The 23672-nt window shown below is 33.3% G+C and overlaps 1 protein-coding gene across 2 annotated transcripts; it reads left to right on the top strand.

Moving 5' to 3' along the window:
* The first annotated feature begins 511 nt into the window (after positions 1-511).
* Positions 512-10378, top strand: LOC126723503 (uncharacterized). Of its 2 annotated transcripts, XM_050427023.1 has the most exons (3): positions 512-746; positions 1874-1959; positions 7819-10378. In XM_050427023.1, exon 3 carries the CDS (start codon positions 7902-7904, stop codon positions 10158-10160), a length of 2259 nt encoding a protein of 752 aa, XP_050282980.1. In that variant the 5' UTR covers positions 512-746; positions 1874-1959; positions 7819-7901; the 3' UTR covers positions 10161-10378. The 2 variants fall into 2 exon arrangements, with proteins under 2 accessions (XP_050282980.1, XP_050282981.1); XM_050427024.1 differs by lacking the exon at positions 1874-1959.
* Positions 10379-23672: the final 13294 nt, after the last annotated feature.

Consider the following 23672-nt stretch of genomic DNA (forward strand, 5'->3'; position numbering starts at 1 on the left):
TTTTGTAACTAAATTTTATCCATTAGTAAATAAGTAATGGCTTACATAGTTTATGCGATGAGATAATTATGCTAAATGGTTTCTTTTTTTCTTTATAGGTTTTTTTTTTTTTTTTTATGGATTTTTCTTTATAGTTTATATCACTGCATTATGCATTAATTTTTTTTTTATTATAAAACAAACTAATTGCTAAACAAACACACACTTAATTTTACTCTCTCACCAAACTCAAACACATTACTTAATCCAAAGTACCACAACAAAATTGTCTACTTTAATTTCCATTGTTAGCAGTTGCAAAAATACTCTGTTTTCTTTAGCCAACGTGAGAGTGGGAAAATGTAACACCCTAGCTTTAAAAAAAGAAATCAGATTTTTGGAGACGCACGTGACTCCCACCTTCCTCACCTATTTTCCAGTTTCCACCACGCAAATTCATTAATATCTCTCTATCTGGCCGGCTATTTAAGGTCTATACCCCTCTTTTCTTTTGCTTTCACACACAATCACAAACACACACATATGCCCCTCCATGCCACACGTGAGCCCCCACCTCCCCACTTAATCTCATTTCTTTTCTTTCAGTCAAACACGAGCACCCACATCCACACACACTTCTTTCCACCTCACCCTCACTCTCTCACCGATACTCACCTCACCACCACTTCCACCGTCATTTTTCCGGTGAGATTTACCGGAAAAGCTTTATAGCAACCTCTAAGGCTTCTTCATCTCTCCTTTTGAAGGTAAAACTCTTATTATTTTGTAGGTTTTCACATTATGCTAGAGGTTCTTCTAATCTAAGTTTTGAAAGTGATATTCATGTGTATATATATATATATATATATGGGTTTTATCTTGGTGGATTTATTTGATCAGTGGGTTTATGGTTTTTACATATGGTGGCCATTTGAGGTTTATTATGGTGAAAATTTGGGGGTTTTTGCTTTGATAAGAGGATTTAGTTGTCTAATTTTCTAATGGGTACTTGAGGGTTGGTTTCCTAGATCAACCGTATGAGTTTTGTTGTTGCATGTGTTAATGTGAGCATGCGCTTTTTGTATACCAAGCGTTTGATAAATTGTCTATATGAGTTCTGAGTTTTGGTTTCTTGATTTTTGGTTGTGGTGATTGACTGATTGTTTATATGACATTATGGGCTTCATCCCTTATTTTTAATATGCTTTGACACATGTGGTTTTAATGTAAATCAAGTCTAAAGCATTTGGGCTAGTATTAAGAAATAGCAACTTTCTTTTGGATTCTATAGTTGTCAGGGACAGATTTGAGTCAGCTGCAGTTCTTTATTTTTGATAAATTATACAAAAATCGTTTTGGGCTGAATTTTCTGTGGTACATTGTATACATACAGGGGAATGTTCCCTTAAATTTTCAAATTAATCGGATAACTTTTCATTGACCAAACCATTTTTACAAAATGGCTGGCCTGCTATGTACTGAATCTGAAAGTAAGACTAAAACGTTGAGAAATTGTGGAATTTATCCCAAACCTTGGTTGAAATTATCTTGGCTTAAATTTATTATTTAGTACCCAAAGAGATTCATGTGGCTAGCTACTTCATTTTTAAAGTGATGTATGTTATATTATCTTTAAAGTGATGTGTGTTATACTATTTAATGAATGCACATTATTGCGGTAGGGATTTAAAATGTTTTGGATTTGTTAGCATTGTGAGTTTCTTGGAAGCTTGTTTGGTTCCCATTTGGGAAGGGGTACTTGTCTTAGGACGGGCAAACTAAACTTTAGGGCCTTTGGTTCGATTTTAGGGGGTTGTTCCGATTTACGGAGATAAATGTAATAGTACTTTGTGATAGACCTTGTTGTTGATAGGCTTGACCATTGTGTTTCTAGGTTTCGATATTCTTGGCGATGGACCTAGTGATTGGATTGGTTGATTTTGTGGTGCCCGGTTGAGGTAAATTGGTTGGCCTTCTAAGGTAAGTGGTTTCTTAATGGGATTTTTGAAAAATAATTAGTATTGCACTCAAGAATTTCATGTTTAAACCCATTTTGGAACATTATTCATGTTTTTCCTAGAATGTACTATGTGTACTATTATTGTTAGTTAATCATTTATGGAAAGCACATGAAGTATTGAAAGTGCATCATATTTGTTTTTGCATATGGGGAAATGCATGATTTGTTGGCATGGAAAAGACAAGCATCTTTAATTTAATTTTTGGGCATGGATTTTATGGATTTATTGCATTATTTGCTAAATTTAAAGATGCTTTATCTTGACTTGTGATATTTGGGAAAATTGAAACAAAATCTTCTTGACAAGAAATGAGTTTGAAGGCTTTGAGAACCTTGTGAATATATTGGGTATTTCAAAGGGTTTTGTGAAACTACTTGGAATTGAACCGTGTTTTGATTTCATGTAAACTGTGAATTCTTTATGTTTTTACCCTTGGGCTGCTGTGACGCGATTATCCGGTGATTACCTAGCTAGATACTATAGTCTATGTGACATTGATATCTTAGCACCCATCTTTGTGATGGTTATTAGTTACGGCTTTGTGTCAGCAAATTAGTTTTGGCTTTGTGTCGGCAGATTAGTTCTGGCTTTGTGTTGACAAATTAGTTCCGACTTTGTGTTAGCGATTGAGTTTCGGCTTTGTGTCGGCAACTATCATGTGGCCTTGGGTTGGATTTCTTGTTTTTGAATGGTACTAATATTGCTCACAATATATATTTATATTATGTAGTTTCACGTTGAGATATTTCGAAAAAGCTTTGTGCTATGTTGTTTCAAGCATTTTTGTCATGTCATTACTATATTTGATTTTTCAGAAATCAAATGGAAATTCCCAAAGTATAGTATGTTTTATTGTAAAATGCTGATTATCACAAGACTTGCATTTCTCTCACTCCCATTAATTATGCTACTTTTTGGGCTTTAGCTCATCTCACTCTCCGATAGTTTTACAGATCAATTAGCAATACGTCAAGCATAGCTTAGTTTGTTGGTGGTGATTGGAGTACTATGCTAAATGGGGAGATTTGGGCTATAAATGGTTGGTGACTCCATCTACTAAATTTATCTAGGCCATAGCTAACTCTACTGGAAGTTAGGTTAGCCTTTGGCGTAGTAGGCCTAGATTTTAAGGTTGAGGTTGCGTATCCTAGGAAGGATCCTGATTTTGTGTTGATTCATTTGGAGTTTTGGAATTTTATGTATATTTTGGAGACACGATGTGTAGTTCTTATTATTGTAAATGTGTTGTAAAGCTCTAACTTATATTATGGAGGAAGTATGTTTATTTATATTGTGAGTTGGTAGACCATTTACTTCTTCATTGTGAGTTGGCTCATCGGTTGTGGAGCTTTGCCTTAAAAACTTTTGGTTTGTCTTGGGTTATACCTAGATCGATCCCAGATTTGCTTTTTGGCTGGTGGAATCGGTTGGGGAAGTATGGAGGAAGTATGTGCCTTCATTTAGGAGAGACGGTAGACCATTTACTTCTTCATTGTGAGTTGACTCATCAATTGTGGAGCTTTGCCTTAAAAACTTTTGGTTTGTCTTGGGTTATACCTAGATCGATCCCAGATTTGCTTTTTGGCTGGTGGAATTGGTTGGGGAAGCATTCATCTCAGATTTGGAACTTAGTTCCGTTGTGCATCCTATGGTGTATTTGGAAGGAACGGATTCGGCGGACTTTTGAGGACTTGGATAGTTCTGGTGATCAGATTCTTGCTTCTTTTAGTGGGACTCTTTTTGACTGGTCTCGGGCATGGAGACTCACGACTAGTGATTCTCTCCTTTCTTTTCTTAGTTCTCTTTCTCTTTTGTAAATTTTGTTGTTTGGTTCTTTTTTGTTTTCTCTCTGTCTTTTTTTCTTGTATTCTCTGAGACTGCTCTATGTTTTTCATGCATAGTAGCCTTTCATTTATATAACATTCTTACTTATCAAAAAAAAAAAAAAATTATTTATATTTATCACGAGGAAAGAAAGAAAAAAAATCCTTACAGTTTCTCTTGATGGTTTTTTTTCTCATGCTTTGGACCCATTTCTCTCACTCTATCTCTTTCACTCTCCCACCGGTACAACACTCCACTACCATCTCTACCACCGTATTTTCGGTGGGACTCACCAGAAAACACCATAGGAAGCTCTTAGGCTCTATTATCTCTTTTTTTAAGGTAAACTCTCAACTATTTTTGTACAATGGTGGCCATTTGAGGTTTACTGTATATTTAAAAGCTGAAGTGTAACATTTATTGTTGCTACTTCTGCAGCCACATCATCCACTATTTCCAAGTTCCAACACTTTCTCTCTCCTTTTTAACTATTTTTCTCTTTATTAATTTCTCATCTTACAATAACACTTCCTCCAACATTTTCCCCCTCACTTTTACCTTTTTACTTCCCACTATTCTACATCTTAACATTATAATTCTTCCATTCCTTCATCTAACTTTTTTTGACTTTTTTTTTCTTTCTCCCATTCTATTTGCTATAAAACTTTGTTATTCTCTCTTCCATTCAATTTATATTTTTCCCACACAAAAAAAATCACAAGAAAATGATCTCTCTCTCTCTCTCTCTCTCTCTCTCTATATATATATATATATATTCTTTCTTTCTTTCTTTTGGTGGATATTTAATTCTTTATTGCATATTTATTTCAAGTTGATGAATTTTTGCATTGAACAATACTTTAGGTTGATGCGATTTGGTTGTATTTTAATTTGTTATCTTTTCTCTTTTCTTTTTTTTTTAATTGATAGATGTTATCTTATGACATTAAATAGTAGATAATGATATAATGTTATTCTATTACATAGCATGACTTAGATAATTTACTGTTTACACTATATATTTTCTTTTGAGCATTTTTTTACTCTTATATATATATATATATATATATATAATTTACTATTTTTCTCACATTCTCTCCTAAGATGGGTGATTTTTCTCTCTCTCTCTCTCTCTCTCTCTCTCGCTCTATTATTTATTCTATCTTGAAACTCTATTTTAGATTGTTGAAGTTTTGTATTTTTTTTACCTCTACTTTGGGTTGATACATTTTGGCAATGTGTTTTTTGAGTTCCACTTCACATGTACTCTCTCTCCCTCTTTTAGTCTTGGTTTGAGTTAATTTGTAGATATTTTGGAAGTGAGAATTTGAGCTTATATTGAAATACAATCTACATAGCTATGTATTTGAATGTGTCTATCAAATTTGAGTAATATGAATTGTAAATTTGTAAAGAGGTTTGATTATCTTGATAATCTCTTTTAAGAGAATAAGAAATTTAAATCATTAATTTGAAACTTAAAAAAGTTTAGTTGTAAAAAAAAAAAAAAAAATACCCACTATAACAAAAATTTGTAGAATATAAAAAATTTCAAAAAATAATAATATCAATCCAACACACCCAAGTTTCTCAAAAAAAAAAAAAAAAAAAAATCCAAAATAATAGAATGATATATAGATGTAGAGATAAAGAGAACAAATTATCTTTAATAAATTTTAAATAATAAATTATACATTATGCCATATATGAATTAAGGTAGACAGTAGTGGGGAGTTGAAAATGTAAAAGAGAGGAAGAAATGTTGGAGAAAGTGTAACAATAAGTTGATAAATTAACAATAAAAAGAGTTAAAAATAAGAAAGAAATGATATTTTGATTGTTAAATAATGAAGATTTTAATTTGCCTTAAATGAGTTAATGTTAAAAAAATTATAGGAAAAATTGGAAAGAAAAAGAATAATGACATGGTTGCTGATGTAGCCCAACTAGAGCATAGTAACAATAAATGTTACAATTAAGTAATAAAAAAGTAAGAAAATAAATATTAATTGGAAAATACAATCTAATTATGTTCAAGAGAAAACTATGATTGAAAATAAGAAGATTATACGATTATACAAAAATTCATATAATGGTAACAATTGTTAAAATACTATGTGAATAATGATAACAAAGGTTAACAATGGTTAACAATTTGTTAACAAATTAGTCAATCATATAATCTTCTTATTTAAAATATTTTACATTAAAAAATATTATAGGAACAATATGAATTAACAAATACAATCAATACAAAATTTAATTTTGGTATAAAAAATAAGAAGAGTTACAATCATCACGAGCCACCTTTTGGATTGTGGGGTTTGAGAAAATTTGTTTAAAACTAAAAGAATAATTTTCAAATTCTATATATTTTGCTAACTTACCTTTTGAATTTCTAAGAAAAATTGTATTAGTTTCTAATAATAATTTTATTTAAAAAAAAAGTTAAGATGAATTAACAATTATTGGTTTTCTTTTTATGTATTGTAATATTTCATGATGACACTTTATGAACACAATTTTATTTATTTGAATTTAATCTCTTCCAACAATTGTGAAAATTTCAAATAGTAATTTAGAAGGTAATTCATGTTGTAGTTCATTTTTTGATTGTGGATTTGTATGATGGATTTGTGTTATAATTTATAAGTTGTTTAGAATATTAAATGTAGTGTAGTGTGTGATTATGGAGTGGTCAATTTTCTTTTTTAAAAATAAACATTACATATACCTTCTTCTGTTCTTCTATTATTTATTTTTTAACCTTAGTCCAAATTGTAAAAAATAATAATAATAATAATAAGAAAGAAAGAAAGATACCGCCATTCAAAATTTATCACTTTCAATGCATGGGTCTGCATTTAATATGAAAAACTGTTCTTCTATTATTTATATTTTAACCTTAGTCCAAATTGTAAAAAAAAAAAAAAAAAAAAAAAGGAAGAAAAAAGAAAAAAGAAAGAAAGAAAGATACTTCCATAAAAAATTTATCACTTTCAACGCGTGGATCTGTGTTTAATGTGAAAAATAATCATATTGTATAAAACTTTGGATTGCAAGGTAAGTGGCTTCGTAATGGGATTTTTGAAAAATAATCTTATTGCATAAAACATTGTTTTGGGTTAAACACGTTTTGGGAAATTGTTTATAGAAACTATATTTTCCATGGTTTTTAAACCCAGTCCATTCAAAGAATCAGAAAATGGAGAGGTCTAAGGTTTTTGCTATTGGACTGAAGTTGAATTGTGATGATGTCATAATTAATTTAATAATTAATTCAAATAAAAATAAAGGTATATTAAATTTGTATATATTAGCAAAATTGACTAAAAGTATCAAATAAATTTTCATGATATTATAAGGTTAATAGAAAATAATAAAGCATAAATAAGCATGAAAATAAACTTGTATAATTATCCTTCAAGTAGAAATTATTTTGATTAAATAAAAAAAAAACTTTAAATTATTTTAGTAAATTCCCATGCAAATGAATTATTCTTAAATCACAAGTAAATTTATTAAAGAGATCAAATTTAGTAATATTTAATAAAATAAATCACAAAGACACAAACATTAAAAGTTAAAACCTGTGCAACTACGATGGAAATTCCCAAATTAGATCATGTTTGTAATATCATCATCATTATGGAACGTGCATTTTCTCCGCTCCCATTAATTATGCTACTTATTGGGCTCTATCACATCCCATTCTTTCACAAACTTTTCTAGAGTAGGGAACAATCCTTTTGAGACAAGTTTTTATGGCTAGTAGTAGTTATACATCCTAGAGGAGACTTGACTCATTTTTTTGTATCTGTTAGTGGTGATGACATTTATTCCTTGTTGGGACAGGTTATTGATGTGTAATTATTATTCAGATCTCCTTATAATTATTCATATATCTTTGACTTACTTTTGGAGTATCTTTAATGAAATTATTATGGAAGTTCCTTGATGTTTATTTGGATTGAACTATCAAAAAAATTTACAGGTGCACTTGGGATATAGTTTTCTGACTCTTGCTTTAGACCCTTTGGGTTTGCGGCGTGACAGAAAAGAAACCAAGGAGAGACTATGGTAAACCTAATTCCTGAGCATTTAAAGAAGATATGGGACGCATGGAACATCAGGGGGGTTATTCTCTTAAGCCTCTCATTGCAGACTATTTTGATTTTGTTTGCTCCCTTCAGAAAACGCACACCTAAAAAATTGATGATTTTGCTCATCTGGTCATCTTACTTGCTGGCTGACTGGGCCGCAAGCTTTGCTATTGGACACATTGCCAACAGCCAAATCCCAAAGTCAGGTCCCAAGGATAAGATAGAATCCAGCCTTGTTGGACAGATTGTCTCTCATTTCAGTGGTAAAGGAGACGTGTACAGCTCATCCGATGGGAATGCTGATCTTCTGGCGTTTTGGGCTCCCTTCCTTTTGGTACACCTGGGTGGACCAGACACTATCACTGCTTTTGCCCTTGAGGATAATGAGCTCTGGCTTAGGCACTTATTCAGCCTCCTCATCCAAGTTCTTGTTACTGTTTATGTCTTCTTGCTCACACTTCCTAAAAACAAGGTATGGATCCCAACAATCCTCATGTTTCTGGCAGGAATTATTAAGTATTGTGAACGGACACGTGCATTGTTTCTTGCAAGCTTGGATAAGTTCCGAGAATCCATGCTTAAAGCACCTGATCCGGGGCCCAACTATGCCAAGCTTATGGAGGAATATACTTCAAAGAAAGATGCCGGACTACCAATTCGGATAGAAATGACACCAGAGCCTGGTAAAAACTCAAAGCCTGAAGATTCTACGTGTGAAAATCAAAATCCTGACAATCTAGAGGAACTTGAGGTGGTGAAACATGCTTACAACTACTTTAAAACATTCAAGGGACTAATCGTTGAGCTTATCTTCAGCTTCCGTGAGCGCAATGAAAGCCGAGAATTTTTCCGAAAGAGAACTGCAGAAGATGCGCTTAAAATAATAGATTTAGAACTCAACTTCATCTATGAAGCTCTCTTTACCAAGGTGGTTGTGGTGCATAGCTTAATGGGATACATATTCCGGTTTATATCCACTTTTTCAGTTGTGACGGCCTCTGGAATCTTCTTTAAAATGAACAAGGATGGTTTCAAGAAGTTTGATGTCATTGTTAGCTACACTTTGCTAGTTGGTGCCATTTGCCTGGATCTAATTTCTCTCTTCATGCTCTTTTCCTCTAATTGGACTATAGCTGCTACCGATTTCAACAAGCCACTGGGAGTTTTATTTAAGTGGTCTGCCCAAAAATATCTTGAGTTAAAGAAGATAAGGTGGTCTAAGTCTATATCTGAGGACTCCGAGGACGACGATGAAGTATTGGCTACTTATAAACTGTTTCGCAGGTGGTCTGAATCCGTGTCAAGTTTTAAGCTGATAAGTTATTGCCTCAGGCTATGTCCACATGAAATCGAAAAGAATCTTAACCTTAAACAGAAAGCCCTTCTTTATTTGCGCTTAATCTTTGAGTGTTTTTGGCCTTGTATTGAAAAAATCATTGATTTTTTGGGCACTAAAGAGTTTGTAACTCAGTTGATGTATGTAGAAAGCCACCAATTCCATAAAAAGCTATGGAAATTTATCTTTGAAGAGCTGAAAGAGAAATCAGGAGATGCTGGTGATGCGGAAACTACCAAGAAGATATGCTCAGCTAGAGGTGCTTATGTTATCCGAAAAGGCTATCAAAAGATAGCAGAGAACTATATTGAAAATGTTACTTTTGATGAGAGCCTTCTGTTGTGGCATGTTGCTACTGAACTTTGCTATCATACAGAGGAAGAAGATTGCCGCCATGACCGTGAAGTCAGCAAGATCCTCTCAGATTACATGATATATCTTTTGGTGATGCAGCCTACTATGATGTCCGCTGTGGCTGGTGTAGGGCAAATAAGATTTCGGGATACCTGTGCTGAAGCTGAAAAATTCTTTAACAGAAGGGGTTTAAATCGAAAGGATGTAATGCGAGGCTGTAAAGAAATCCTTGATGTGAACACAAAAGTTAAGCCTGTTCATGTAAAGGGAGATAGAAGCAAATCTGTATTGTTTGATGCATGTATGCTGGCCAAAGAGCTGAAAAAACTGAACAAGGACAAATGGAAGATAATGAGCAAAGTATGGGTGGAAATGTTGTCCTATGCCGCTACTCATTGCAGAGCAGCTACCCATGCACAACAAGTAAGTAAAGGCGGACAGCTTATATCTTTTGTTTGGTTACTCATGGCTCATTTCGGCCTGGATGACCGGTTCCAAATCAATGAGGGCCATGCTAGGGCAAAACTGATTGTGGGTACGTAGTTGAATCAGCAGTGTTCTATTGGTCTTGTTAATTATATGTTAGAAATAAAATGGATTGTTCCATTATGTGAATTTTTTTTTTCTTGAGTCAGGGTTTAATTAATTAAGCGTTGTATTGGGCTTGTTATCACTGCTTTGTTCTTCTTTTTGCTTTTTATTTTTCTTTGTCGTGAGTTATCAGTGAGAAATAAAGCTGATTTTACCATTATAGTGTGAAACTGATGTACGGTACTTACATTGTCAACCCATAAATGTCTGCAACTGCAGCAACCATGTCCTAAACCGCAGCTCGAACCACATTGCCGGACACGGTAGCGGGGCGTGCTTTTAAAATTCCTCTTTATTTATTTTTATTTTTATTTTAATTATTTATTGTGAGGGTTAATTAAATCATTCTATCATATGGTCCTACAATTTGGGTAGGTTTCCAAGTAAACCATAGATTTATGAAAATTTCAATTAAAATCATAAACTTTCTAATCCATTTCAATTTGCCCCTATGTGAGTTATAATTAACAAAAAGCAATGAAAATTCATATAAGTTGCAACCAAAATTCATATTGCCAAGTCAATAAAATCAAAGACTTAACAATCTCTTGATCTAGTTAACTATCTCAGCAAACTCTTGAATTGAAATATTTGACAGATTCACTTTCTTTCATTGCCAAATTGTCAAAGTCTCTCTACAAATAAAGTTTAACGGAGATAACTTTATTTGAGCCTTGAAACTCCTTTTGTAAAATCTCCCGTGCATATTTTGCTTTTTTAATATAAAAAAATTCCAGAATATTAGATTTGCTTGCCCCTTAATGAATGATCCTGAAGGGGTAGCATTTTTCTTCAAGCTCTCCTTATACGTCTTTAGTTCTCTTGATTTTCTTTTGATTTGCATCAATCCAGGATGAGTTCCCGGTTGCAGGTGATTTTTGGAAACCATCTTCAATCAAATCTCATAGATCTTGGGAGATGCAATTTTTCATCATTTGAGAGCTCCAGTAGTCATAGTGTTTTCCATTGAAAATAGGAACTTGGTTTGTTGAATGGGTAAAGATGTCTCCTGATTTGGCATCCATGGAAATTTACTGAAAAGAGGTTTAAGAGTGGGGTGAAGAAAGAAAAATCAAGTTCCAGATGAGCCTGCTCTAATACTAAAATTTGTTGGTAACTGATAACTCTGATAACTCTTTTACAGCAAGATGGTAACTGATAACTCTGAATTTAAAATTGACTAGACTTTTTGCTGCAGAATCAATCTATATATATATATATATATATATATTTAAAAGCTGAAGCATAGTATTTATTATTACTACGATCCAATTGAGTCACATCAGTAGCTATGCCATTATCTTATTTTCATTAATAAAAATTATATTTTATTTCCATTCTTTTTCTATTAGTCTTTTAACATTTTTGCAGTTTTCATTTCAACTTCCATAATACTTTTACAGTTTTCACTTCAACTTCCATAACACCTATGACTTTCTATCTCCACTATTTTAAACTTCCCATGTAAGCTCTTTAATGCCTCAAACTCTCCATCTCCTCCTTTATTGCCTCTTACTCTTCTCATTAAATCCAACCAGTTCATAATATTCAGTTGCCACTGCCCCTATAAAATCAGAGAGATAAATCGAATAGAATATATATAAACTATTAGACGTCACGTCATCTATTTCTCTTAACCAGAAAGGGAATGGTTTTGGATTTAACTCTTGTAAGTATAAAGCTCCTTTCATAACTACAAGCCTATATTCTTAAATGGGGAAATTATTTTGTTCCTTCAAACCATATGGTATGTCAAGCGTATTTTATATATTGTAGTGTTATGTGTGTGTGTGTGTGTGTTTTGTCTCTTTTACAATGAAATGCTGCCAAGAAAGTGGTTTGCTCTCTATTTCAATGGTGAAGGTAATCCAAATATTTGCAGTTCTCTACTCAAAAAAAAAATTGATGTTCTATATTTCCACGTGTTTGATAAAATGACTAAAAGAAGGATTTAAAAAAAAAAAACAAAGATGGCTATGTTCATGTATGGAAAAAGAAAAAAGAAGAATGAATATTTAAGAATACTATTATGTTAGTAAACTTCATTCATAAATGGGTGTGTTTCATTGGATTTATTGTAGCAATGACAATAGTAAAACGAAATTTAGGCAATGATAAGAGCCCAAAATTTTCACCAATCAGTTCCAATGAAAAGAAAGAAAAAAAAAAAAAACCAATATTTAATAATAATAAAAAATTCAAATATTCTAGCTGGTTTTTTTTTTTTTTTTTTTTTTTTTTTCATTACCACCTGGATTTTTGAAGTTGATATAAAGAACAATAATTTGCATAATGAATACTTCATATTAGGATGCATTGTACCAAAAAAATGACAAGATATATAATATACTTATACTATAATTAATCTTCATTTTCATTACCACATCATCTTTGACAAAACTAAATAAACTATCTAAAAATTGTGATTCTAATAATAATAATAATAATAATAATAAATCAAAGTCTTTTCTAAATGGGTTTACTGAATATAAAAGTCATCAAACGCTATAAGAATTGACTTTTTGTTTGCTGGCAATACAAAGATCTCACTCTATGAGTATATTCTCTATTGTTTTAATTACTTTAAAAGACAATAAATTAGGCTCCTCTATTTTATTAGGGAAAAAAAATACGCTTTAGGTTTCTATTATTTTTTATTAATTATTATCAGCAAATCACAGTAATCATTCAAATAATAATTACATTCTCTCTCTCTCTCTCTCTCTCTCTCTCTCTCTCTCTCTCTCTCTCTCTCTCTCTCTCTCTCTCTCTCTCTCTCTATATATATATATATATATAACACATGAATAAACCATAACAAGAGAGAAAAATTCAATTGCACAAAAATTTACACTAAGGTTTCTCTTCTTTTTTATTTTTCTACTTTTTATTGTTATTATTCTTAATATGTCAATTTGAATTCATTGTTTTTGTAAAAGCCATATTTACCCTACACTATATTTAATTATGAAATTTTTAGCGTATGTCGTATATATATTTGATAGCTGATTTAAATGATTTCTTCACAAAATTTTGTTTGAATAATTTGATAAATTATGTTATATATTTTTGGGTTTTTTTATCATTATATTTATTAATGGTAGTTTCGTGACACGTGGTAAGAATTTTCTTTTGGTGATTCATAAAATGATCCTTAACAAATTTTTATTACAAATTTTCTTCTTTCAAATAATTAAGTTTAACCACAAAATAACCATTCATAATATTCCCACGCATTGCATGGGTCTACGACTAGTTTTAGTAAAACCCATGACAATGATTTCCTATGAGTTTCAAAATATCAAGAATGACTGAAATACCCTTGTTAACATATAAAATGACTAAAATTCCCTACTAAAATTTGAAAAGTACCTAAATATCCTTGAAACCTCAAAATAACTTCAAAATAGTTGAAATATCTATAAAACCTTAAAATTTGAAAATGACTAAAATAGATTTTTAAATTTCCAAAATTAATATAAAAAAGCACTTAAAAATGAACAAAATAGCACTAAGACACCAAAAATGTAAACATCCTTGACAGTGTCAAAAGACAGGGTAATCACATGTCACAAAGACGTCGTCACGAAGACAAGATAATCACACATTACACAGACGTCGTCACAAAGACGAGGTAATCACAAATATCATAGCACAAGGGCAACCCCACATCAAAAGCTCACAAGTTAAATGCATTCAAAATACATAGTTTACTTCCAAGTAGATTCATAAAATATTCAATAATCAAATATCCGCAATATTCTCAAAGTCCTTAAAACCATTTCTTATCAAAAATATTTTGCATCAATTTTCCAAATAATACTAGTTAAAGATAAAGTGTCTTTAATATTTTCGAATAATACCATGAATCCATGAAATCCACTATCAAAGGAATTCAAAGATGCTTATCTTTTCCATGCCAAATATTCATGCATTTCCCCATATGCAAATATTAAACATGATGCAGTTTTCATATATAATCATATATAGTAGAGTCACAACACGACACTTTTTAGGAAAACAAAGTTCCACAAATAATTTTCCAAAATGTGTTTAATCCAAAATCAATGTCTCATGCAATATGATTATGTTTCTAAAAAATCCAATTAAGAAGCCATTTACTTTGGAAGACCAATCCAATTTTACCTCAATCGGGCATAACACAATCAACCGCCCAAATTACTAGGTCCATCACCAAGTATCTCAAAACCTAGAAATACAAGCATCAAGCCTATTAAAAATAAGGCTTATCACAAAGTTCGTCAACACAAATATCTCCACTTAATCGGAAATGATAGGCCAAGAACATATTGACCCCTTGTGATAAATGAACCAATTAATTAGTCAAGTGAATTAATTAAGTTAATTAACATGCAATATGCGTGATAGCACAAACAAATCACCAACTAAGTTAAATGCACCAGAAAATAAAGTTGGCATAGTGATTTGTTTATGAATGGGGAAAACCTCCAAGGCAAGAACCCTACTGGGTAAATTTAAATTCACCACTCTCGAGAATCCACTATTATCATAACAAGTGGTTACAAGTAAAGGAATCCCGGTACCTTATACCAACCTACAGTTGAACCTTTACTCCAATACACAATTGGACTTGTTCTGTAATGACAATCTCTCCTTTCAATGCATGGCTCTCAGTATGTGACTAACTAATCGATGCACGGATCCAAGCACGTGACTAACACACCAACTTGAGAAGGTTGTTGGCTGCAAAGTTCTTTAGTTCATCAACACGATGAAGATCATGAAATTCATTAGTTACAAAACCCTAGTGGGTACAAACGCAGCAGCTTCTTTAAGAGAAAGATGAATTAGGGCATATGTCTCCAGTCACAATATGCTTGAGTAAAACCTTTGCATCAAGTTTCATGATGTGTGACAGCCTTTAAAATAATCCTTATATATGTTTAGGGTTGTGAGAAAAGAAAATCTAAACACATACACACGGATATGTGTGAAATCAAATGTGAAAAACTGATTTTCGTAATTCTCGATAGATAGGTTATCTGTCGAGTAGCTGTCAAGTATCGAGCTAAAACTGTCTTTTAAACCTCGATAGCTGTCGAGCTTTAAAATACAGCACTTCTTCACTTGTTTCTTGAACAAATTTGCATGGCTTTAACTCTTGACTTGAACAATATGTTTCTTGAAGACTTAAACTATCCTAGATCTACCAAATTACAAGTAAAGTATGTTTTGTCAAAGGATTAGCCAATTCTAAATGACATATATTCTTAACATGATTCACATATGTCCTAAAAATCTCCCCCTTTGGCAATCCGTGACAAAACCACAACAAACAAATGAACATATGAGAGAAGTCATAAATCACTCAACTTATACTCACTTGTTGAATACAATAAAATCTAATTCTAACACTCTCTTGAAAAACTTTGCAAAAAGAGAGTTCATGGCAAGATAGACTTTGACAACCTGAATTTCTAAAATACTTTAAACAAAACTCATCATGGCATCTTAGTGTAAAATAGAAATAAAAGATTGCATACAATATATGAGAAACATGTGCATAAAGGGAGAAAAGAAACAACACATGGAAAGATAGGTGAAAGAATGTAATAACAACATCAATATATATATATATATATATATATTTATATCAATAAGAGTACAAGGTTTGCTATCACAAAGTAAGAATAATGTATCTAAAATAGAAAGAAAAGAAAAGATACAAAAAGTCCTCATTACATCCCTCATAAACAAAAACACTCCCCCTATCAAAAATATCTTCTATACTAACTCTCCCCCTAAGTACATGACTACTCTCATACCCAAAACTACTTCCCCTTTTTGTCATGAATGACAAAATGTAAGTCATTAAGAAGCAGTCATCTCCTCATCACCGGAAGAGCTAGCACCATCATCCTCATCAGCATCACCATCATTGAAGCCATCATCATCGCCCTCAACCCCTGAAGCCTGTGGAGATAGAGATGGAGAAGCGGTGAAACCACCCATGACAGCTTGTCGTCGTGCAATACGACTAACACAGGTGTTCACCTAACATAACTCATCATGAGAGTGTCAAGGTGAGCATCCATGCGCTCAAGCTGTGCCATGATGGCCTTAAGAGTCACACCATTCACAGAAGAAGGAGTTGAGATGGATGGAGCGAAAGAAGTCAGAGGAGTCGCCGTCTCGGTCCATGGCCGCTTTGGTCGAAGCTAGGCCTTGTTCCGTCTAACAGTTGCCACGTCAATGGTACACATGACAGAGAAATGAGGAGACTCGGGATAGGAGATAGAGAAGTGGCGAAGGATCCTCGTGATAGCAGAAGGAAAGACAAGCTTATTACGGGTCGCCGTATCCTTATAGACATCTATAAGGGAGAGTATGAAGTGAGAGGCAAAGTCTATGGTAAGCCTTTCCAGAGGGATAACAAAAAGCGAGCACGAGGCCCAGTAATCGAATTATAGTGAGACAAGAGATGTAAAACAAATGTCATCACCATATTCTGGAACCTTGGACCTTTTGCAAAGGCCAAGCATAAGGTGTTTTTATGAACACCCCATGATGAAGGCGTCTCACAGAATAAAGACTTGAGTTCGTCTTTAGACACAGTCTTAAGATGATGACAGCTGGGGTAATCAGGATGCACTACCCTTGGAACGTGTAGCACCTTGGATATAAGATCCAGAGTGACTACAATATGTGTACCTCAAACACGAGTGAAGTAATAAGGTACGGTGTAATCAAATCCATGTATATTGGAGTAAAACTCTTGTATGATCATGGAGGGACAAGTGACCGAGATGACACAAAAGGACTCCCAACCCCTACTGTTGATGACAATGGGAAGGTCAATATTGGAAAAATTCGAAAGGACGACTTGGCGTTCCGAATGAATGCATCATCGAGAAAAGTTCTCCAAAAAGTCCGTCTGGGCCTTCTCATCACGGAACCGAATGTGAGAGGGGGTAGGATTAACAAGGGAAGAAGATGATGCCCTAGAGCGAAGAGGGTTCCAAGACAGAGTAGACTTGCTCTTCTTTGGTGCCATGAGCAGACTAATCGAAAGAAAGAAAGAAAAAGAGAGAGAGACACAAGCAGAAGAATACCAAAACAATTAATATCAAAAAGAAGGAAAAGAATGGTACGTATGCATGAAAAATGCATGAACATGTGACATGCAACAAAAAAAAAAATTCATGGGCTCAGCCTAATCCAATCCTACCAGCACACATGATTTCAACATAGAGAACACACATCTATAATGCATGAAACATTGTTAAAATGTAAATGTGATGCAATGCATGAGCATATAAGATCATTTAAACAAAACCCAACCCAAAAATTTTGCAAAAACCTCATCAATTTTGAAAAACCCCAAAATTTTTCAAAAACCCAAAAACCTAGGTCTATATGAATGAAATGCATGAAGAAAGAGTGAAAACAAGATCATACCAGAGAAAGGAAGATCACTCTAGGCCAAAAATCAATTGGGTTTGAGGTTTAGAGAGAGAGAAATTGTTTGGGGAGCTGAAGAGTTAGATTCTATCAAGAGAGATCGGAGAAAATGAGAGAAAAAATCGCGTTGAGCTATATATAGAAAACACGATTCTCGATGGATCGAAAGGTATCAAGAGTTGTCGAGCACTAAATCTCGACAGATGAAGTTGTCGAGGTGCTATCGAGAGCTATCCATAGCAAAGTGACCTTAATGGATCGAGAAGCAATCGAGCAGACATAAACTTTCTCGATGGATCCAGAATTTGTCGAGAAGCTATTGAGACAAATTCCCAAAAACTTCGATGGATTGAGATTGTGTTAACTTCCATCGAGAAAGGAAGATCAAGAGGCTCGATAGATAGCTTAGCTGTCGAAAGGTATCAAGAAGTTGTCGAGATGAGCAAAAACAGTTTTTCAAAGAAGAGGAAAACACATAAATGAATGCAATCACGCATGCTATTCAACCAAAGATCCAAACAACATTTTAATCTCTCAAAAACATCTCTCAACAAGGAAAATGGCAAGCATTTAGATCCAAAACACACACACACACACACACACAAAATAAGTCTAACCAATTTTATATTTCAAAAATACGTCAAGACAGTTTAGTGAGCATACACTAACACATGTATCCCTTGTGATGGCCAAATCACATTGTATTTTCACATGTATCAAAAGTAGCAAAGAATTTTGTGTGTTGTGTGTGAAAAACATTGTAAGATTGCATAAGTGTCTTTATGTTATGACGATTTGAGATATGAGAAAATCAATTTAACTCACACACAATTATAACTGCTTGATGGGGACTATCACCTTTGAAGTACATCCTCTAACTCTCACATCTCCTAAAAGACATGCTTGCAATCATATATAAAGCATTTTGATTCTTTTTGCTTTTAATTTTCTTTGCATATCTTTCTTTTGTTAAGCATATCATGCATGGGCATATAAGAGAGAGAAAAGAAATACTCAATTATGTTAAGCTTTTGACATTGCACTTTTACTATGCCGAAGCATATAAATCTCATTGACGTTGCACTTTTGCTATGCCGAAGCATACAGATCTCATTTCATGATTGGCAAGCAACAGTGGTGAGATGGTTATCTATGCCTTTCTCTTAGGATTTTCCAGTCCTTCCCGTCAAAAAGAGTGATACGAATGTTAAGTATAAGAGATTCCTTGATTTTACTAATCACAAACACGAGCCACAAAACTCACTTGCTTAGTTGTGCATAGAGATGCTCATCTAATCTACAAATGATACAAAATTTAGAAAACTTTGTTTCAATGGCCTTCCAAGGTACACAAGTACCAATGTACATAAAACACACACTGTTTTGTATTTTTTTGATTTTTCAATTTTATTTTTATTTTTATTTTTATGAAAAACAAAATAAAACAAAACTGAAAATAAACAAATAAAAACATGTTAAACAAAGCAAAGCATAAAAACTAGACTGACTCAAAAAGAAAGCAAAACATACAAGTAATGCATACTTTTTTTATAAAAAAAAAAAAAAAAAAGTGAGAGAGAGAAAAGTGACTAAATCACTTAGAGCCATTTTTCCTTCCACACCTTGGAAGAACCTTTTCGTTTGGCAAACCCTTAATTCGACAATGAGGGGGAAGAATTTGAAACCGTTCAAGTTCAAAAGGAACATGAGGGCTTTAAGTAGATCTCTAAGAGGAGCAAAAGAGGCTGGAAATTGATTCTGGTTTCTCGATGAGATCATACTGTTGCTCTGTTGAGTGGCTAACCACTTATAGCTTAGGTCGAGTATGTCCAGTCGCTCCACAACGATGACATAGATGTTGCTTCTTCTGTTTAGACTTTTGGGTATTGCCTTTCTTAGCCCTAGGGCTTTTAGTCTCTTTCTTATCAAGGTTAGGGGGTGCTCCTAAGATAGATTTGCCCTTGTCTATGTTCTCACTAGCAAAAACAGTTTTCACATCGTTGTTCTCAGATTCAACATTATTAGCAGGTGAAACAAAAATAGTATTACTAGAAGAAGCAATACTAAGAGAAAATAAATCATACCCTAAACCAGTTTGATTAGAAGCAGATTTTTGGAAGCTAAGCATCTCATCAAGCTTTGCACTTGAAGTCCTTTCTAGTTGAGCTCTAACTTGGAACAGTTCCGCTTCAAGCTTCTTGGTTCTTTCGGCCAGGAAATTGTTCTCAAACCACAATGCTCCAATGGTCTGATTAGCTTCATCAAACTTTATGGAGATTTCTTCTCGTTCAAGCTCCACATCACTGAGCTTCTTGGTGGTCAACCTATACAATTTCTCATACTTTTTCGAGACCTTGTATAATTTTGCATAAGCTGTGTGGATGTCATCTTGTTTATCCATCTTCTCAAACTTAGACTCCACCAAGTCCTCTTCTTTACGGGTGTTTGCGGTGTGGTGTGGTGCGGTGCAATTTTGGGTTGTTTTGAGCATCGCACTTTGCGGTGCGGTTTAGCTAAAACCATAACTACACCGCACCTTATTTTTGCGGTTACATATGCGGTGCGGTGTATAAGATGTGGTTTGAATGATTTGAAGTTGGTATATTTTTCAAATTTTGGGCTTTTTTTACCCAGCCCAAAACTAATTTTTTCCTTTGTTTTGGTCCAAGTTTTAAACTATTGAGCTAGTTTTCTTCCCATTAAATTGATTTTTGAGCAACATCTCCTTTTTTCCTTTGCGTATTTTCTTTAATTTGATTTTATTTTGAATTCCAATTACAAAAAACCTTAGTTACTTCTCTAGATAAAATCGAGATTAGCATAATTTTGGTATTTGTCAAAAGTAAGTTACCAATCCCTGAGGACAATACTCTTCTCATCACTTTACTATAAAACTACGATACTGTGCACTTGCAGTTTTGCACCGATCAAGTTTTTTGGCGGGCATTCCGGTGCAAAACTGCAAGTGCACAGTATCGTAGTTTTATAGTAAAGTGATGAGAAGAGTATCGAACTCAGGGATTGGTAACTTACTTTTGACAAATACCAAAATTATGCTAATCTTGATTTTATCTAGAGAAGTAACTAAGGTTTTTTGTAATTGGAATTCAAAATAAAATCAAATTAAAGAAAATACGCAAAGGAAAAAAGGAGATGTTGCTCAAAAATCAATTTAATGGAAAGAAAACTTCTAGGAAATCGATTTCACCTAATTCCTCACCATGCTTTACTCATCTAGCTAATTTAATTTAACCCTCTCTGTTTGTTAGCAATCTCCAAACTCATCCAAAAGCCTCTTTCGACAGTCAATTGAAAACATTCTTGTTCGTCATTTTAAACAAGAGTATGCAATTTAATAAAACAAGAAAGCATTAAGACCAACAATTTTAATATTACATAGGTTCATACAAGTCTTTCGATCTCTATATTTACCTATGTTGAAATATTCAAGATTTATCCTATAATTCCCTCTTTCGACAGCAAATCACAAGATTAAAATCATCTAATTAATGGCCAGTTAATTAGAAGCAATAAGCTTAGAATAAATCAGACAGACATGAAGAGAATTTGTTCAAATTAACATAGAAAAGCAAGCATAGTTCGGAACTAGATTACATCATTTTCCTAGAATAAAGAAAATTTAGTTCATGCTAAAAATTAAATTCAACATAAACAAATTCACCATAATTTTTCTAAGAAGATTTGAAGGAAAAAAAGAACGCAAAAGAATCTTTTTCAGTGTCTTTTCTGCTTCAGCGCCTCCTTTTTGCTTCAGCCTTCTTTTCTGTTCAGCGCCTCCTTTTCTTCTCTTTTCTGTTCAACACCTCCTCTTTTTTCTCTTTTCATGTTGCCCTTTTCTCCTTCTCTTGTTCAGCCTTCTATTTTTTCAGCCCAAAACCATGTTGAGCCCAAAACCCAAAACGTTTTGCTTCAAAGGCCCCAACATGATGCTCCTTTTAGTTCAGCCCCTCTTTTCTTTTGTGCGTGCTTCCTTTTCAGTTCCTTGCCAACTCCTAAGGCTGTAAAGAAATCTTCCTTTGGTTCCGTTTATCCAAGACCCAACATTCTCTCTAGCTGCTTCACATCTCTTTTATTTGAGTAAATCTTTATTTTCTTCAAATCTGGAATAAAATTTAAATAACAAAAATCAAGTCTAAAATCAACAAAATAAATAAAATTAGACTAAAGTTTAGAGTTGAGAAGTGATAAATTACACTCAATTATGCAAGTCATCAAACACCCCCAAACTTAGAACTTTGTTTGTCCTCAAACAAAAAGAAAATAAAATAAAAGACAACTATAGACACTATTAGCTAGACCCCATAGAGCAATATCATCACTCACCAAGCCATGATCTGAATTTAGATTTCAACACTGATAACTTACTCTTTTAACATCAAAGATGGCAGGAAAATCAATCAAAAATTTAGCAATTTGTCAAGCAAGAGTTAAGCATTTACTTCAACCTAAAGCTAAGTCCTTGAGTGTGTGTGAAATAGTCAATTTAACTCCAAACCACCAGCAAATTCAGATAACAATAGAACAACTGAAATCAGAAGAATTCTCTCAAAACTTAACCCCATAAGTCCAATTTTCAGAAATCCTCTCCACTAATGTAATCAAACACCAAAATTAGAGATCAAAAGGTCTTTAATCAAGGTTGTAATGACAGGCCATAGGGTGAGGGCTAAGAAAGATTTGGATATGGAAAATCAAAGCAAACTGGGAAAATACTTGGTAGAAAGAACAGTAAAAGAGATATCCACAAGATTCACACCATAGCTCTTTCTCGACAATATGCTCATATGATGACAATATTACTGCTATACTCAAAAGTGGAGTGATTTTTTTTTTTTTTGATTTTTTGATTTTTTTTTTTTTTTTGAAGAGAATTTGACACCTGTAGCCTTTTCAAATTTTCAACCACTTTAACCCTTTTCCGATTCTTGCCTTTCACTTTCTCTTTAAATGCAAATTTCCACCAAAGTATTTTCTCAAAATGTAAGGTAAATTCATTGTTTTTCAGGCTTAGAATGGGAATGGTTTATGTAGTTAAAAGAACAAATAAAGGCTTATGTAAAATAAGGCTCAAGGGTGTTGACTATGGAAATACACCATGAAATGATGGCGTGATAATCAGGACGGCTGGGAAAGCTCTTTTGGTTGTGACAAAAAAATTGCCTAGATCCTTTCTCTAATATTTGGTATCAACTAGGATTTCACCTCAAGGATCCATCAACGGATTCTAGAGCAAAGCAAGATTGAACTTCCCTGACCTAGTTAATTCAACTCCTTCTCTTTATAAGCAAAATGGAGTAAAGAAAAATTGACTATGTGCTCAATTATTTTCAAGGACAAAGATTTAAATCAAAGTACCCACAAAACTCAACCTGACATAATAGCAATTTTTTTGAAAATTTTTCTCAAAACCATCCTTAATCACAAATTTCAGAGTCATAGAGAATTCAATCATACTCAAATACATGCTTGATAAGAGAATCCAACAACTCAAGACTACAGGAGTTTACACCCCCAAACCCAAACCAAACAATGTCCTCATTGTAATTCAAAAGTGAGAAAGATTGAAGAAAGGAAAGGAACTTCCATGGTTTTATTTTCAACTGTCTCTCTTTCAGTTCAACGACCTCCCTTCTCAGTTCTTTATTCCTGCAAAATAAACCAACATCAAAATCCAAATTATTCAAATAAATAATAATAAAATAATAATGATAAGAAAAAAAAAAGAATAAAAGAAAGTTTTATGGGCTGCCTCCCATAAGCGCTTGTTTTATAGTCTATAGCCAGACTTTTTCAATCTTCATCAATTAGGATCTCCAAGAGGAAAAAATGCACAATTCCTCTCCACTTGTTCTCCATAATAGTGCTTCAATCTTTGTCCATTAACTCTGAATATGTGCCATGCCTTGTCCTTCAAGTCTATTGCTCCAAAAGATGAAACTTTGTCAATTGTATAAGGACCCGTCCATCTTGATCTTAACTTGCCTGGGAAGAGTTTTAGTC

Source organism: Quercus robur, chromosome 4 (genome assembly GCF_932294415.1).
Source record: "Quercus robur chromosome 4, dhQueRobu3.1, whole genome shotgun sequence".
NCBI lineage: Eukaryota > Viridiplantae > Streptophyta > Magnoliopsida > Fagales > Fagaceae > Quercus > Quercus robur.

Coding starts and splice junctions, on each gene's coding strand:
- LOC126723503 (XM_050427023.1), top strand. CDS start 7,902: ATGGTAAACCTAATTCCTGAGCATTTAAAGAAGATATGGGACGCATGG.